The sequence below is a fragment of the Amblyraja radiata genome, chromosome 26 (assembly GCF_010909765.2).
Source record: "Amblyraja radiata isolate CabotCenter1 chromosome 26, sAmbRad1.1.pri, whole genome shotgun sequence".
In the NCBI taxonomy this organism is placed as follows: Eukaryota; Metazoa; Chordata; class Chondrichthyes; order Rajiformes; family Rajidae; genus Amblyraja; species Amblyraja radiata.
In genome coordinates, this window is record NC_045981.1 from 6,927,439 (window position 1) to 6,945,136 (window position 17,698).

Sequence of the window (17,698 nt, forward strand, 5' to 3'; positions counted from 1 at the left end):
ACAGAGTTTGGACGTTCGCCCCGTGACCTGCGTGGGATGTTCTCCGAGATCTTTGGGTTTTCATCCAAATGTACAGGTTTGTAGGTTCATTGGTATGGTATACATGTTAAATTGGCCCTAGTTGTGTAGGATAGTGTAAGTTAGGGTACTGTTAATGAAGTGTAGGGTAGTGTTAATGTGCAGGGGTCGGTATGGACTCGGTGGGCCGAAGGGCCTGTATCTGTATCAGCGTTGTACATCGACATTAAAACTAAAACTATGCTTTGGGGCATATACACTCCAAATGCAAACAAACCATTGAATACACCCAGAGATTGAACTCACATCTCTATTCACAGCGTGATTCACAGTTGTCAATTGTCCCGTATTTTAGAGAAGGAAGTCAATAGTCAGCTGATGAAGTTCTCAGGAAACAAAGTACACAGTCCAGGTAAATTTCCCTTGAAGTTTTAAAACCAACCAGCCTTTATCCTTTGAATGAACTTAACAAACGAGTGCAAAGCCTGAAGACTGGCTCACAGCCAACTCAGCATCGAACATTAAACGTGGTGTCACATGGATCAGGCAGTAATGGCAAAGCGTAACATCTGGTAAAATGTGAGACAGAAGGCATTAAGAAGCACTTTGATTGATATGGGTTCAGAGGAGAGGATCGCCATGGATTTATGAAGAGGGATCACTCCTAATATTATTTTTTAAAGTGTGTTTCAAGGAAATGGTGGACTTCATTGCTGCAGTACATTTGGCATCTCTGGATTTTAACTGCAAGCCAAGCGTAATAGAAATCAAATCCAGATTATTTGGAATGTGGGAGAATGAGGGGGTGATTTCATAGTAATATAAAAGATGCTGAGCAGGCATTAGTTTTAATTTCGAGATACAGCACAGAAACAGGTCCATCGGTTCACCGAGTCAGCACCAACCAGCGATCCCCACACACTAATACTATCCTACACACACTTGGGCCAATTTTCACTTACACCAAACCAATTTACCTACATACCTGTATGTCTTTGGAGTGTGGGAAGAAACCGAAGATCTCGGCGAAAACCCATGGGGAGAACGTACAAACTCCGTACAGACAGCACCCGCAGTCAGGATAGAATCCGGGTCTGCAGGAGCTGCAAGCACTAGTAAGGCAGCAACTCTACCGCTGCACCACCGTGCTGTCCTGGCATGAATGGCACAGTGTTGAATGAGGAGACATGGTTATAGCAAATGTTGGGGGGGGGGGGGGGGGGGCAGAGGAACCTCTGCTCACCGGGAGACTGTGCGTGGGGATGCCAGCATTATAGATTGCTGGGACTTTCCCAGATCTGGGCTTTCTAATGTCTATATCCTATTTCCACATTCATTTGGCTCAATGCCCCTCATTGACACATTAGGCCCAAGGAATAAATCTTATTCTGGAGCCGCAAAATCATTATTCAAGCTGATATTTCTGCATTGTTGGACTGGTCACCTTTCAGAGATCATGTTAAGCTGTCAGATGAGAGTTAAAGATTCGTATCACATTATCTGAAATATACGAGGGATTTCCCTGGTATCCTGGTTGATACCCAGTCTCTTTCCAACATTGCCAGATGCAAATTACTTTGTCTTCAAAGTGGACTTTGCTGTCCCATGTTATATTCCGTATGTGACAACACTGATTTTTAAGTCAACAATAATCACACATCAAGACGGCCCTCAGTGCAAGAAGGTTCTGAAAGGTACTACATTGGCACAAAATAATGGAGGTCCTTATTATAGCGTCATACAGAGTGGAAACAGGCCCCTCGGCCCAACTTGCCCACGCTGACCAACATGCTCCATCTACACCAGACCAACCTGCCTGCATTTGACCCATATCCCTCTAAACCAGCAAAGTGCCATCAGGGTAGGCAAGGTAGGCAGTGCCTACCCCGACTAAAATTATAAAAAGTTAATTATTAAATATGAATAGTAAAGATTTCCAATTCATTTACTAAATTCAATAATTATTATTAAATGGTTATTTTAATAATCAATCTTAGGTAAACATAATTCTCCCGTGCCTTTCATCCGCAGTACATGCAATGCGCGTAACTATGTTCAACACACCTGCCTTCTCTCCATACCCCCTGATCCCTTTAGCCGCAAGGGCCACATCTAACTCCCTCTTAAATATAGCCAGTGAACTGGCCTCAACTACTTTCTGTGGCAGAGAATTCCACAGATTCACCACTCTCTGTGTGAATTCTTTTTTTCTCACCTCGGTCCTAAAAGACTTCCCCTTATCCTTAAACTGTGACCCCTTGTTCTGGACTTCCCCAACATCAGGAACAATCTTCCTGCATCTAGCCTGTCCTACCCCTTAAGAATTTTGTAAGTTTCTATGAGATCGCCCCTCAATCTTCTAAATTCTAGTGAGCACAACCCGAGTCTATCCAGTCTTTCTTCATATGAAAGTCCTGACATCCCAGGAATCAGTCTGGTGAACCTTCTCTGTACTCCCTCTATGGCAATAACTGTCTTTCCTCAGATTAGGACAGAACAATCTCCCAGAAATACTAGGGGGCCGAGGATCGAGTGGGAGGGAGGAATTGAACGTTATTCATGAACTGGTGTTGGGTAAACTGTTGGGACTGAAGGCAGATAAATCCCCAGGGCCTGATGGTCGGCATCCTAGAGTACTCAAGGAGATTGCCCAAGAAATCGTGGATGCATTGGTGATAATTTTCCAATGGTTTATAGACTCTGAGGACTGGTGGGTAGCCAATGTAACCCTACTTTTTAAGAAAGGAGGGAGAGAGAAAACAAGGAATTATAGACCAGTTAGCCTGACATTGGTAGTGGGGAAGATGCTTGTCGATTATTAAAGATGTAATAGCAACGCATTTGGAAGACAGTGGCAACATGGATTTATGAAGGGGAAATCATGCTTAACTAATCTTCTGGACATTTTTGAAGATGTAACAAGTAGAATGGGTAAGGGAGAGCCAGTGGATGTGGTGCGCCTGGACTTTCAAAAAGCCTTTGACACGGTCCCACACAAGAGATTAGTGCGCAAAATTAGAGCACATGGTATTGGGGGTCGGGTATTGACAAGGATAGAGAACTGGTTGGCAGTTCTGCGCGATCTGCTTTCATCCCACATCCCAAAGAGTTGGTTGGTTAATTGGCCATTATAAGTTGGCCCTAGTTTGTCGTTCAGTGTGGATTCTGGAAAGGGGGGGGGGGGGGGGTGATGAGAATGTGAGAGGAAAGAGTGACAAGGAAAACCAACAGGAAATGATATTGCTCTGAGAGGCAGCATAGACTGACAGGGCAAACCGGCCTCCTGTATCATATTGAAACAACACCAAGTTATCTTCATCCAAAATGAATGAATGTAGGCACAATTTGTGTACAGAACTTTAGCCTTCTAGCCTTACATTTACTAACTAATAGCTCTCTTAGTCTAACCTGGTATCTGCCTGGATGATGTATTGAAGAAAAGGATGTTTCGTTTCCACTGAACATACCCTTCCTTTATATAATGGAGAGCATTGAAGAATGAAATCCTCCCAAATTGTAAATACTTTTTTGTAAAATGTGCTGAGAGGAGGGAGAAAGATGTCCAATGCATGCGCACACATCTCCCAAGAGGATTTATTTTTCAGTGTGTTATGGAAGGCAGCCAAGCTTTTGTTCAGAGCGGTTCTTTGATCATAAAAACCAGAACAATCTGTGCAATGTCTGATTCCAATCATTGATAGGCTGCACAACTGACTGCTTTGATCTCAGAACACCTCACAGTATAAATCTGAACAACGTGACCAGGAGCAGATGGTGCAATGTAACATTCTGTTGAAGGAAGCTCTTCGATCGTAGGGGTTGTTCCAAACGCAACCATTGGAAGTAAACCTTTGGGGATATCTTGTTCACCAGCCAAAAAAAACCTACTGCTCCATTGCCATTCTTATAGGAGGAAGAGAATATATTCAGTTGAATCAAAGTCCTGGATCTTTTGTGGTCTTTTAGAACCCCAGTCTTAAAGGAACTGTTGTAATTCCGATAACTATTCTTTATCAATACTTCTGTCATTCATTCTTAATTATATACCTGAGAAGTATTTTATTTGTTACGTCTTTGGGCCTGGTAGCTTGCTTTATTGTTTCAATTCTTACTTTTTGGCCTTAAAGGCGTCTGATCCCTCAAGTTTGTATGCAGTATATCAGGGCACATCTTTGTCAAAAAAGGAGAGGGAAATTTCTGAACTTGGGAATAATATTTGATAGCTGCAGCTTGTGATAGCGATATTCATTTGGATTTCGCAACGACATTTTCAAGAGCGATTGTGGGATCTGAAACAATTAGAGGTTTATTTAAAAATCATGAGATGGAACCACAACTTTTTATGACATGATAATTTTAGGAACTGCCATATATCTGAATCAATTAGGTAATTGCTAATTGCAAGGCTTATGGTTTATTTAAACCAGTCCTGAATTTGACGGTGCTGTACAAAGAACACCCACATCGAACACATTGATTACTTCAATGCCACTCTGTTTCTTTCAAGTACATTCATAAATTTCAGACGTGAATAATTCATTGACCTCATCAGCCTCCAACTGTCCACTAATCATAATAAATAATATAACTCAGGGGGTATGGAGCGAACTCAGAAAAAAAAGAACAAACAATAACAGTCCAACAGGTCTCCACGTAACGGCATTGCCTCAAGGAGAATAATGGTTTTCCAATCAAAGATATTCCAATCCTAAACATAAATGAAATGCCAAAAAGTCATACTGCAGAGAAACAGGCCATTTGGTCTACTGAGTCAGTTCAGTATCACATACCCATTTACACTAATCCTATTTTATCTTCTACACATTCTACTTCTCACTTACACATTCCTAACAACATACAATGGCTCAATAACTTTATCCAGCCGATTAAATTATTTGAGTCAATTCGGTTAGTGCATGGCCTAAGATTAGTGAATCCCATCAAACATAGACTGCATGAAGAAAACTCTTAAAGGTTCATTGAACAAATGTTAATATTCTCATTCAGTCATACCACACGGAAACAGGCCCTTCAGCCCAACGTGCCCATGCTGACTAACATGCCTCACATACATTAGCCCCACTTGCCAACGTTTGACCCATATCCTTCTAAACATGTCCATGTACCTGTCCAAATGTTTTTTCAATGTTGCAAGAGTATCTGCCTCAACTACCTCTACTGGCAGCTCATTCCACATTCCCCATACCATCTGCGTGAAAAATTTGCTCCTCAGATTCCTATTAAATCTTTCCACTCTCGCCTTAAACCTGCTGCTTCTTGATCCCCCATACTGTGGATAGAAGACTCTGTACATTGATTCTATGTATTCTCCTCGTGATCTTGTCCTGTCAGGAATCTCCTGCCTGTTTCCTTAACTAAAGAGATCCCCTATCACTATAACCCCCCCCCCCCGCCTGACATTACTCTTCCCTGCTGTGCCTCAGAGCTGGGTCTGGTGCCACAATCCTGCCTGCTATTGCTGCTCACCCTGATGGGCCAATCCCCATAACTGCACCTCTAATGAAGGGGAATGGCCACAGGGGTCACCTGCACACTCTGCCCACTCCCCTTCCCAGTGGTCACCCAACTACTCTCTTCTTGGACTTTAAGGGGCTGTCCCACTTGGGCGACCTAATCCGCGAGTTCTGGCGAGTTTGCCCTCAACTCATACTCGCAGCATGGTCGACACGAGGTCGTAGGAGGTCTTTGTAGGAGGACGACAGATGGCACAATGGGCTAAGTGTTTGGCTGGCGACCGGAAGGTAGCCGGTTCGAATCCCGCTTGGAGTGCATACTGTCGTTGTGTCCTTGGGCAAGACACTTCACGCACCTTTGCCTGTGTGTGAATGTGTGTGAATGTGTGTGAGTGATTGGTGGTGGTCGGAGGGGCCGTAGGCGCAGATTGGCAGCCACGCTTCCGTCAGTCTGCCCCAGGGCAGCTGTGGCTACAGAAGCAGCTTACCACCACCGAGTGTGACTGAGGAGTGAATGAATAATGCGATGTAAAGCGCCTTGAGTATTAGAAAGGCGCTATATAAATCCCATCCATTATTATTATTATTATTTGTAACTCTCCTACATGCTCGAGAGTAGTCCCCGTGTACTCGAGGCCTCAGCTAGGTCACGGCATATTTTTTCAACATGCTGAAAAATGCCCGCGAGTAAAAAAAGGTTGCCATGGAAAAAATTGATATGTTTTTTACTCGTTAGTCGTAGTAGGTCGGCATGTTAGTCGTAGGTAATCGAGGGTAGTCGAAGGTAGTCTTCATCATAGTCGAAGGGAGGTCGAAGGAGGTCGTCTTCACTCTCCACTATTCGGTGTCCAATTTCCCCGAAGTTAGTCGTAGCTCGTCTTCAACATAGTCGAAGGAGGTCGAAGGAAGTCTTTAACATGACATTTTTTCGAACTCTCCTAAACTAGCCAATTAGGCCACCCAAGTGGGACAGCCCCTTTAGTCATGACCAACTCGCTACAAGTCTTATCCAACAAGTTCTTAGTCTCCCCGATGATCCTGAGGTTATCCAGCTGCAGTTACAGTTCCCCAATGCAGGCTAGAAGGAGTGGCACCTGGACACCACTCCCACAAGTGGAGTCATCAGTCTGCACTTTCCCTGACTTCCCACATCCTGCAGGAGCAAAATTGTACTATTCTACCTGTCATCCCCACTGCACTAAAACCATGAGAGAGAAACATAACTATACACACACAATAAATATAGACTGCACCTCTTCCTCCTGTCCCCCTGTCTTTGCCTTTAGGTTCCTCGCCAAACACACTTGAACCAAAGCCTCACGCTTCCCCTCTACGTCGACACAGTGGAGCAGTGGTGGAGCACTGGAGGCCCTGGTTCGATCCTGACTATGGGTGCTGTCTGTGCAGTGTTTGCACATTCTCCCTGGGACCAAGTGGGTTTTCTCCAGGTGCTCTGGATCCTCCCAAGTTTCAAAGATGTGTGGGCTTGTAGGTTAATTAAATTGCGAGCGAGTGATGACATAGAACTAGTGTAAGGGCGATGGGTGGCATGAACTGGGTGGGCCGAAGGGCCTGTTTCTACACTGTATCTCTAAACAAATCCAAATACAGTCTCTCTCCCAACATGGCCGCTCCCATTGGGCCACTCCGCCTCCGCTACACTTTACCTTTGTTTTATTAGTGGCTTCATTGGACAATTTTGATGCTGCAACAACCCGGCTAGGTTTCAGATTCTCTGCTCTTCCTCCGATACTCAAATTGACTGGCTCAAGCAATGTACTTTGAAACAAAGTTCATTAAACTGTTCTTTCAACACGTTATTTATCCCACTCTCCTAAAATGAGCATTAACTGCTGTTAGCTTGGTTATTTATCCACAACATTGTTATTGGTGCATGCTTCATACTAAATGAAAGCTCTCCCAAGAGAAAAATGCAGTGTTACAGAAAATGGGGGAAGTCGAAGGAAGAGATAGACAATTTTGAAATACATTTCTTACCAACGAGGTTCCCCGTGGATGGCAACGGCTTCTCAAGATGCATTTAATTCATTGTTTCATTATTATGTTTTATCATCAGACACCGCAATATCTGCCCCTGAGCTCATTTCAGGGCACGTTGGTAACAAAACACATTGCTTACTTGGATTCTTCAAGCTCATCAGTTCTCTGGATGGCGTCCGTTTCGTAGCGTGTCCGCCAGTGGGTGACCTCACTGTTCAGTTTGGAGATGAGCCGCTGCAGTTCAGATTTACCCTCCTGCTCCTCCTCAACCTGCTCCTTCAGCACCTCATTGTCGTGCTTGGCACTCGCTAGGCTTATCGTCATCGAGCTCTTCAACTGAAAGAAGAAGATCCAATGCTCAGACACAGAGAACCTGCATTATATTTTTTGCCTTTGCTACTCGCAGAGGATGTCAAGTGTCTGGGATTCTCTACCACAGCGGCTGGTGAAGGCAGGATCATTTGGGGGCATATGGAAATAGATCCATTTTCAGAAGATTGATTTTGGAAAATTTTCAAAAAATGAGGATCATGCAATGATCATACTAAAAGGTGCAGCAGGTTCGATGGGCGAATGGCCTTTACCTGCTCTGTTTTAATTAATGTTCCAATGTTCGTAGTCTTAGGTCATTTTGTTTACAATTACAATCTCTCTTTTTTTTTTTTTTTTTTTTTTTGAGGTGCTTTTCTTTATTTTTTTTTTTTTTTTATTATTTTTATTAGAAGTACGGTAAATTACAATAATACACAACACATATATCTTAATACATTTTTTGTACCGCTTCATTTTTTTGAGCTTTAAGAAAAAGATAGAAGTAAGGAAAGTAAAGAAAGTGCACAAGAGTCGTGAAGTGCAAGAGAGTGTTGGGAAAAGAAAGCCCCTTAGAAAAGAAGTTAGAGAAGGAAGTAAAGTAAGAAAGTAGACCCTAGAAAAGAAAGAAAAAGAAAGTAGGAACAATCGCTCTATTATAACATTAAACTCCGCAGAAAGGGGACTACCAACCAAGTCTGTTTTTGTTGTTTTATCTCCCATTGCCAGGTCCTGATACCATTTATTTATTTATTTATTTATAAAATTACTATTGCACCTCATGCTTGTAATAGGTCCATAAACGTAGACCACGTCTTTTGGAATTGGTCTGCTTTACCTGCTAAGAGGAATCTCATCTCTTCCAGATGTAATGTTTCAAACATATTTGATGTCCACATTTTTATTGTTGGTGTGGGCGTTACAATTACAATCTCTTAGGTGTACCCATTGAGGGTAATACATACTTATAATAAGGATGCTTCAGTAACAATTTAAGCAACAGTACAATAAGCTTTGTGTAACAGCAACAAATATAACTTCTGGAACTAAAATGATTTATTCTCAGGTTTAGAGGCAGCTTGTGGAACACCACTCCGTAAATAGATAGAAAGTTTGGAACAGATTGAGGGCAAGTGTTCCATGTATCGCCTGCCACCTGAACCTGGGGTTGGAGGTCCTATGGTCCCCGACTTATCCATATGCTCGGGTTCAGCAACACTTTTGTTGGGCGGCACGATGGCACAGGCAGCATCTCTGGAGAGAGGAATGAGTGGCGTTTCTCTCTGAAGAAGGGTCACGAGCGAAATGTCACCCATTCCTTCTCCAGAGATGCTTGTTGCCTGTCCCGCTGAGTTACTCCAGCATTTTGTGTCTATCTTCGGTTTAAACCAGCATCCTGCAGTTTTGTCCTACACATTAGAACATTTCAAAGGAGTGTGCAGGTGGTTTTGACGTAAATCATTTTGAATGCTTTGAACTTTATGTAAAAGTGATATATGGCAGCTATAACTTTAACTCAGGCAGGTCACAATCTACTTTAATAAAAAGTCATATCACATTAAATGATCTGACCTCTCTATGTATCAATTCACATGCCTGGGTAGCGTGGCAAAATACACGAAACATAGTTATTACTGATTGGATCAAGAGATATTAAGATAATCAATAAATCTGTCAATTATTCCCAATCCATTAATTACCTTTGATTCTTCATCAATCTGCCTTTTCAATTCTTCAACCTGTGACGTCAGGATCATCTTTAACCTGTTCAATTGACCTATTTTGTTCTCCGCCTCTTCCAGCTGGTGAGTCAAGTCGTTATTTTCAGCTGAAAAATAAATATTGAATGAATGAATGAATGAATGAATGAATGAATGAATGAATGAAGGAATGAATGGAAGCAGACTCTTCGGCCCATCGAGTACACCCTGAACATCGGTCACCCGCTCACACCAGTTCTATGTTATTCCACCTTGGTCCACTCCCTACACATAAGGAGCAATTTTACAGAGGCCAATTAACCTCTAAAGTATATCCTTGGGGTGTCGGAGGAAACCGGAATACTTCGAGGAAACCCACGTGGTCACAGGGAGAACATGCAAACTCCACACAGTCAGCGCCAGATGTCAGGCTCGAACAATAGCTCTACCAGCTGTGCCACTGTGTCGTCCATTTCATATTACCCAAATCATAATCAAAAGAATGTGAATTTAGCCATAAACTTCCCCTGGTATTTTCAGGACTTTGGTTTGCCTTTACTATTCCAATTCCCTCAATGTTTAAACCTTCTCTCATGCTTCCACTCCCTTTCGTTATCTTAGCTCTTCACACATTCTTCTGTCGTTTCTATTTCCCCACTCTTTCTGTCTGAAGAAGGGTCTCGACCCAAAACGTCACCCATTCCTTCTCTCCAGAGATGCTGCCTGTCCCGCTGAGTTACTCCGACATTTTGTGTCTATCTCCACTCTTTCAGATCATTTGAACAGCTTTCAATGAAATGAATTAGGATGCAAGCAGAAGCCTCCCGCATGGTGCATCACAGGGAATGCTGACGACAGAAACTGTACCACAGTGACTGACTGAAGTAGCCAATTCTGCAACCACCGACCGTCAACCGTCACTGACCGACCGGAAAGACGTGATATGGAAGATGGCCGGACACGAGGAAGAAGAAGTAGAATGAAATGAATTGTTGATACTTCAGTTCATGAATTCTATTCCCATTGTTAGTGTTTCATCTCTCTCCACCCTCTTCTCTTCATATTTTCTCCCACTAACCTCATCAAATTGAACACATCCAACTATTGTTTTCAGTTCTGACAGCAGGTACGTCTCGGTACATTAAATATTTTCTTGTTCTTATGTCTGACAGTGTGTTTCCAATACAACAGAGGCAAGAACAACTGCAATGCATCACTATTATCCAGGTGGAACTCATCAAACATTGGACATGGAACCAAGTGCAACCAACATGTATGTGGGTGTGATTTATAAATGATGACATAGGAACTTAAAATATTAAAATTGTTCCCCAAAGCAAAACGTATCATTGCATGCTGCTGTTGTTGTTGGGCCAGGGCTGAGACTCAGTAGCAAATTTATGGCCAGGCCAAGAGAGACAGAGCCAAGAGCCAATGCCAAAAGAAACAATACCAACTCCAATTATTTTAGGCCAGGATTTAGCAAAGGACAAGCCTAGGAAATGGGCAGCAAAGCAGCATAGGAAGCTGGCAAAATCCCAATGACCATTTGGAAGTTGTTAGATTAAAATAAAGATGCAAGCAATCAGATTCACATCGGGATGGGAGATTGCAACCTTCACGTGGTCCGCCCTGTTTCGACAAATGCAATCAACCCGGCGTGCACAATCAAATAAGATCAAATAGAACAAGTTGTCCGCCAACTTTAGGCTGTGCACGCCGTACACAAGAACAAGAAGAAGATTCACATCCAATTCACCCACTCTCTCCTTACTCTTGTGAAACAAAGGGAGCACCAGGTATCGCTTCGGCAAACCAGCAAGCTTCTTCTGGTCATTGGAGATAGAGGGTATAGGTTTTACTTGTGGAGACCAGTAGTGATGCCATTGTCATCTGCTGGCATCATGGAATTTTATACACAGCTGTGTTTCCATGTCCATTGATCTGTTATGTCGATACAAAAATGAATTTGATTATATTTGTCATGTGGAGTACAAAAGTATGGAATTCTGCTGACGGTGCTGATTCAATGATATTTTTTACATTGGAATTATTGTTATAGCCACAGGGCCATTCATAGGTGTATAGGGTCAGTCTCATACAGCATGGAAACAGGCCATTCAGCCCACCAAGTCTATGGCCAGTGGGCACCCATTTGAATGAATCTCATCTCCTTGCACTTGGCTGTAGCCTTCAATACCTGGGCCATTCAAGTCTAGATATTTCCAAGATGTTGTCAGCCACTCTTTCAGGTACTTACCGCTCTCTCAGTGAAACATTTTACGTGCCAACAATTATTTAATTTCAAAAAAGGTTTAATGTACACAAATTAAATATTTCTGCAGTAATGTTCAGTAATTTTTAGTTACACCCATAGATTAAAAAATGTGCAAGCTTTTCATAACAAATCGACTTTTGGCTGTGTGAATGAAACGGAACTTAAATGCATCAAGAAAACCTATTAAAAAAGAAAAATATATATTATGCTGCCAAAGAATATACTGGCTGGTAAGCACTTTATATTTTTGATCCTAAGAATTTTGTTGAGAACCTGAGTTATGGAGCCAAAGTAGAAACTCCGCCTCAAATTGTTAACAGGCTTCAAATGTGCACAAAAACACAAAAAGATTGTTCACACACCGGGCAGTGGGTGTATGGAACAAGCTACCAGATGAAGTAGTTGAGGCAGGTGCCATAACATGATTTAAGGGGTATTTGGACAGATACTTGGAAACAAAAGGTTTAGAGGGATCTGGCTCAAATGTAGGCTGAAGGGAATAGAGTAGATGGGCGTCCTGGTGAATGGACAGGTTGGGTTGAAGCCTGTTTCTATGCTGTATGCATTATGATTTACCACCGACTTGCCCTTTGAATAGGGTCTACTCAAAGAACTGTGGCTCCACTGTAACAAACCCTTCTTCCTCACCTGCCAGTCTGGTTTTTCCGAGGCTCTGTTCAGTGAGCGACCGCTGCAAATCCTCATTTCGGGAAGTGGCTTCCAGCAGCAGGTCTTCGAGCTTTCGAATCTGTGCATCGCTGGCCATCTGCACACAGAAGGACATTACAAAGCTTTAGGGACTGCCTGGATTCTGTGCTCCTCAGTGACCAATACACAATAAATATGATTTTTGAGAGAGCTATTAAAGAGAAAGCACTCACATTGCTAATTCTAGTGAATGTTTTCACTATGATTAAACATAGATGTACCAAGGGGAATGATCTTCCAGACATTTGTTGGGCGGCATTTGTAGCATTAAGTGTAGTTCTGGTCATTCCATTACAGGACATGCAGGTCCACAAAAAGGTGGATAACCTGCTTAAGATGGTAAAAGGGTATAGAATACTAGAGCAGGCAGTATGCAAATTAGATTGCAACTGTACTGTGTGCAGGTACACAAAATTGCTGGGGAAACTCAGCGGGTGCAGCAGCATCTATGGAGCGAAGGAAATAGGCGACGTTTCGGGCCGAAACCCTTCTTCAGACTGATGGGGGGTGGGGGGGGGGGGAGAAGGAAGGAAAAGGGGAGGAGGAGGAGGAGCCCGAGGGCGGGCGGATGGGAGGGTGGGAGGAGACAGCTAGAGGGTTAAGGAAGGGGAGGAGACAGCAAGGGCTAGCAAAATTGGGAGAATTCAATGTTAATGCCATCCGGACGCAAGGTCCCCAGACGGAATATGAGGTGCTGTTCCTCCAATTTCCGCTGTTGCTCACTCTGGCAATGGAGGAGACCCAGGACAGAGAGGTCGGATTGGGAATGGGAGGGGGAGTTGAAGTGCTGAGCCACCGGGAGTTCAGCTAGGTAGGTACTGGGTGCAGGTCTGGTTACCACCACATAAGCAGGATGTGAAAGTGTTAAAGAATATGCTCTCTGAGCTAGAAAATTATACATACAGTGGATAATGAACAAGATGATGTATTTTTTGGAACAAAGATAAAGGATTTAATTGAAGTACAGTGAACCCTCATTATAACGGGCCATAAGGTGGTTAATAGTGTAGGAAAGAACTGCAGATGCTGGTTCAAATCGAAGGTAGACACAAAATGCCGGAGTAACTCAGCGGGACAGGCAGCATCTCTGGAGAGAAGGAATGGGTGAAGTTTTTGGGTCGAGACCCTTCTTCAGGCTGATGTCAGGGGAGTGGGTGGGACAGAGATCGAATGTAGTCGGAGAAAGTTCTATCTCCGTCCCAAGCACTCCCCTGACATCAATCGGGTCTCGACCCGAAACATCACCAATTTCTTCTCTCCAGTGATGCTGCCTGTCCCGCTGAGCTACTCCAGCATTTTGTGTCTACAGAGGTCAATAGTGTCTGTTATTGCCATTTGTCTCAATCTCACAGTGGGCAGGCAGTCCCTTTCTTCACTCTGCTATGTGGGAGAACCCTGGCACACAAGGCCAAACGTTGACTGCCCTGCCATGCAACTCAGATTGCACCAATATCAATGTTCACTTAACCCAGGGCACCAAAAGACCAAAGGCTAATGTTACATCTGGAGCACATTCAAAGCATAGATCACCAGCAGAAGAACTAATGCTGCTTCACAAGACATCTTTAAATAGATCCTGTCTAACAGCAAATCCCATTTTCAGCTTGTTTAAGGCAACGTTTCGGCCTGAAACGTTGCCTATTTCCTTCGCTCCATACATGCTGCTGCACCCGCTGAGTTTCACCAGCATTATTGTGTACCTTCGATTTTCAGCTTATTGGCTATGCTCTTTCCAAAAAGACAATTATTTCCAAAATGGAAAGTCTTTTAAACTGATGGTCATCAATAACTAATGCATTAAATATTCCACCAATTTTCAAAATAGTGACCATAAAACATGGCGCAAAACAAAAAGTGTTGCCTTAACTCAACGGGACAGGCAGCATCGCTGGTGGACATGGATAGGTGACGTTTCAGGTTGGGTCCCTCCAGACTAACTGTAGTAGGGAGGAGAAAGTTGGAAAAGAGGTGGAGACAAGGTCTGGTAAGTGATGGGTGGATACAGGTGAGGAGGTTTTGATTGGTGTCAAACAGGTGTAAGATAGGGAGAGAAGAGGAATGAAGTGTGAGAGTGGAGGAGGGATGTAGGTGGAACAGGGTAGGTAGAAGGTGGGAGGGAACAGAGGGAAGGGGAAAGGAGGTGGGATATTGGGAGAAATTGGTGTGCACTTGGGTGGGGCACAGGGAAGAGATGGGGGTAAAATGGGAGAGGGGGAGAGAGATGTTATCGAAACTTGGGGAATTCAACGTTTATATCACCTGTCCATGTCCTCCAGAGATGCTGTCTGATTCGCTGGGTTATTATTATTTTGCTCAGGATAGCTGCGTCTACAGTTGAGGTAGTATCTCCATCTCGCCAGCATACCTTGCTTTTCTGCAGACTGTCGATGGTGAGGCTGAAGTTGTCCAGCTCCAGTTTCATGTTTTGCTTCTCTTTCTCTGCTTTCACGCGCAGCCTCTGTAGGTTCTCGTACTGCTCGGTGATCTCCGCCACCGTGTCCCCGTGCTTCTTGCGCAGAGTGGCGGCCGTGGTCTCCGACTGCTGAGTGGCCTCCTCCAACTCACGCCGCAGACGCTGCAGTTCCGACTCGCGTTTCTTGTTCATCTCAATCTCCAGGGGGAAGGTGTTAAAACAAGACAATTAACAGCGAGGAAATCACATCTTGGCCTTGATCCATCAGTTGATTCAGAAGATGGAGTTTACAAGCAATGGCCAGTAAATAAATCTACACTAAAGTGTTCACCCTGTCTCTGCCCAAGATGGATAATCCTTCCTTCCCATTGCATCTGGGAAAGATTAATTAAACCAAATTCAGCAATAGCTAATAGAAACATAGAAACATAGAAATTAGGTGCAGGAGTAGGCCATTCGGCCCTTCGAGCCTGCACCGCCATTCAATATGATCATGGCTGATCATCCAACTCAGTATCCCGTACCTGCCTTCTCTCCATACCCTCTGATCCCCTTAGCCACAAGGGCCACATCTAACTCCTTCTTAAATATAGCCAATGAACTGGCCTCGACTACCCTCTGTGGCAGAGAGTTCCATAGATTCACCACTCTCTGTGTGAAAAAAGTTCTTCTCATCTCGGTTTTAAAGGATTTCCCCCTTATCCTTAAGCTGTGACCCCTTGTCCTGGACTTCCCCAACATCGGGAGCAATCTTCCTGCATCTAGCCTGTCCAACCCCTTAAGAATTTTATAAGTTTCTATAAGATCCCCTCTCAATCTCCTAAATTCTAGAGAGTATAAACCAAGTCTATCCAGTCTTTCTTCATAAGACAGTCCTGACATCCCAGGAATCAGTCTGGTGAACCTTCTCTGCACTCCCTCTATGGCAATAATGTCCTTCCTCAGATTTGGAGACCAAAGCTGTACGCAATACTCCAGGTGTGGTCTCACCAAGACCCTGTACAACTGCAGTAGAACCTCCCTGCTCCTATACTCAAATCCTTTTGCTATGAAAGCTAACATACCATTCGCTTTCTTCACTGCCTGCTGCACCTGCATGCCTACTTTCAATGACTGGTGTACCATGACACCCAGGTCTCGCTGCATCTCCCCTTTTCCTAGTCGGCCACCATTTAGATAATAGTCTGCTTTCCTGTTTTTGCCACCAAAATGGATAACCTCACATTTATCCATATTATACTGCATCTGCCAAACATTTGCCCACTCACCCAGCCAATAAAGAGCAAGAAAAGAAAACCAACTCTTGTTCTAACCTGGGATGCAGTGACTCCACCCGCCTCCTCCAGTCTGTCGGTGAGGTCCTCCAGCTCCCTGGTTAGATCAGCTCGCTGCTTCTCCACCTGTGCACGAGAGAATGTATCCCAGGTCATTGCTACAACGTTCACTTCATTGCCACATTTCTTTGGTGAACTCTTGTGGACAAACTATCATTTCCTCTAACATTATGATCCAAAAAGAGGCAGCACCGCGGCAGAGCTGGTAGTGAGGCTGCCCCCAAGTGTGTTTCATGTGACCTCTGGTGCTGTGTGTGTGTGTGTGTGTGTGTGTGTGTGTGTGTGTGTGTGTGTGTGTGTGTGTGTGTGTGTGTGTGTGTGTGTGTGTGTGTGTGTGTGCGTGTGTGCGTGTGTGCGCGTGTGTGTGCGCGTGTGTCCATGTGTCTGTGTGTGACTGTGTGTGCGTGTGTGTATGTCCGTGTGTATGTATGTCCGTGTGTGTGAGCATGTCTGTATGTCTGTGTGTGCATGAGCGTATGTGTGTCCGTGAGTGTGTGTCTGTGTGTGTGTGAACGTGTGTGTGTGTGTCCATGTGTGTCTGTGTGCCCGTGTGTGTGTGAACGTGTGTGTGTATGTCCGTATGTGCATGTCCATGTGTGTGTGTGTGTGTGTGTGTGTGTGTGTATGTCAGTGTGTGTGTGTATGTGGAGTTTATACATTCCCCTATAGTTTTCTACAGGTAATGTGAGCTTCACTCTCATCCTAAAGACACATAAGTCCGTAGGTTTTGATTGTCCACTGTAATTTGCCTTATGTGTGTAGAATTGTAGAATTGTATGTGTGTTGGGGGGTGGAAGGGAGAAGTGTTGATGTTATCATAGGTACAATAAAATAGAAAGAGTGGAGTACATGAGGATGAGGGGTAATCTTTGCCCAGTCTCTTGCCCAAGAGTTGGGGAATGGAGAGTAATCCCACAGCACAGAGGGCAGCAGATAGTTGGAAGAAGGGTCTTGACCCATTCATCTTCTTCAGAGATGCTGTCTAACCCGCTGAGTTACTCCAGCTCTTTGTGTCTATCTTTGGTTAACCCAGCATCTGCAGTTCCTTTCTACATATCGTACAGGTTCATCTGCGCTACACCTGACCCTGCCCCACAACAGGCAGCTTGATTACCAATCAAATGCTGCGAAGACTGGAGACCAAAGATCTTGAAATGTAAACTGTTGTCAAGAGTGTGCGGACATTCTGTCAGTAGATCCACTACAGACTTGGCTCAGCAGTTTGGTTTCTACACCACCATTGCCAAGTTTGCTTAGAATAGCTGATAATTTATTGTATAAGAAAGAACTGCAGATGCTGGAAAAATCGAAGGTTGACAAAAATGCTGGAGAAACTCAGCGGGTGAGGCAGCATCTATGGAGCGAAGGAATAGGCGACGTTTCGGGTCGAGACCCTTCTTCAACCTACACAGTCTGAAGAAGGGTCTCGATCCGAAACATCACCTATTCCTTCGCTCCATAGA

General features: G+C 44.0%; 1 protein-coding gene across 4 annotated transcripts in view; it reads right to left on the bottom strand.

Annotated features, from left to right (window-relative positions):
* LOC116987846 (myosin-16-like) overlaps positions 1-17,698 on the bottom strand; it is a 157,065-nt gene that overhangs the window by 30,975 nt on the left and 108,392 nt on the right. For all 4 annotated transcript variants that reach the window (XM_033044100.1, XM_033044098.1, XM_033044099.1 and 1 more), the window contains 5 exons: positions 16,215-16,301; positions 14,854-15,099; positions 12,429-12,546; positions 9,503-9,630; positions 7,633-7,829 (listed from right to left, as the gene is read on the bottom strand). In XM_033044100.1, the coding sequence (XP_032899991.1) occupies positions 7,633-7,829; positions 9,503-9,630; positions 12,429-12,546; positions 14,854-15,099; positions 16,215-16,301 (776 nt within the window). The remainder of the gene's footprint in view (positions 1-7,632; positions 7,830-9,502; positions 9,631-12,428; positions 12,547-14,853; positions 15,100-16,214; positions 16,302-17,698) is intronic.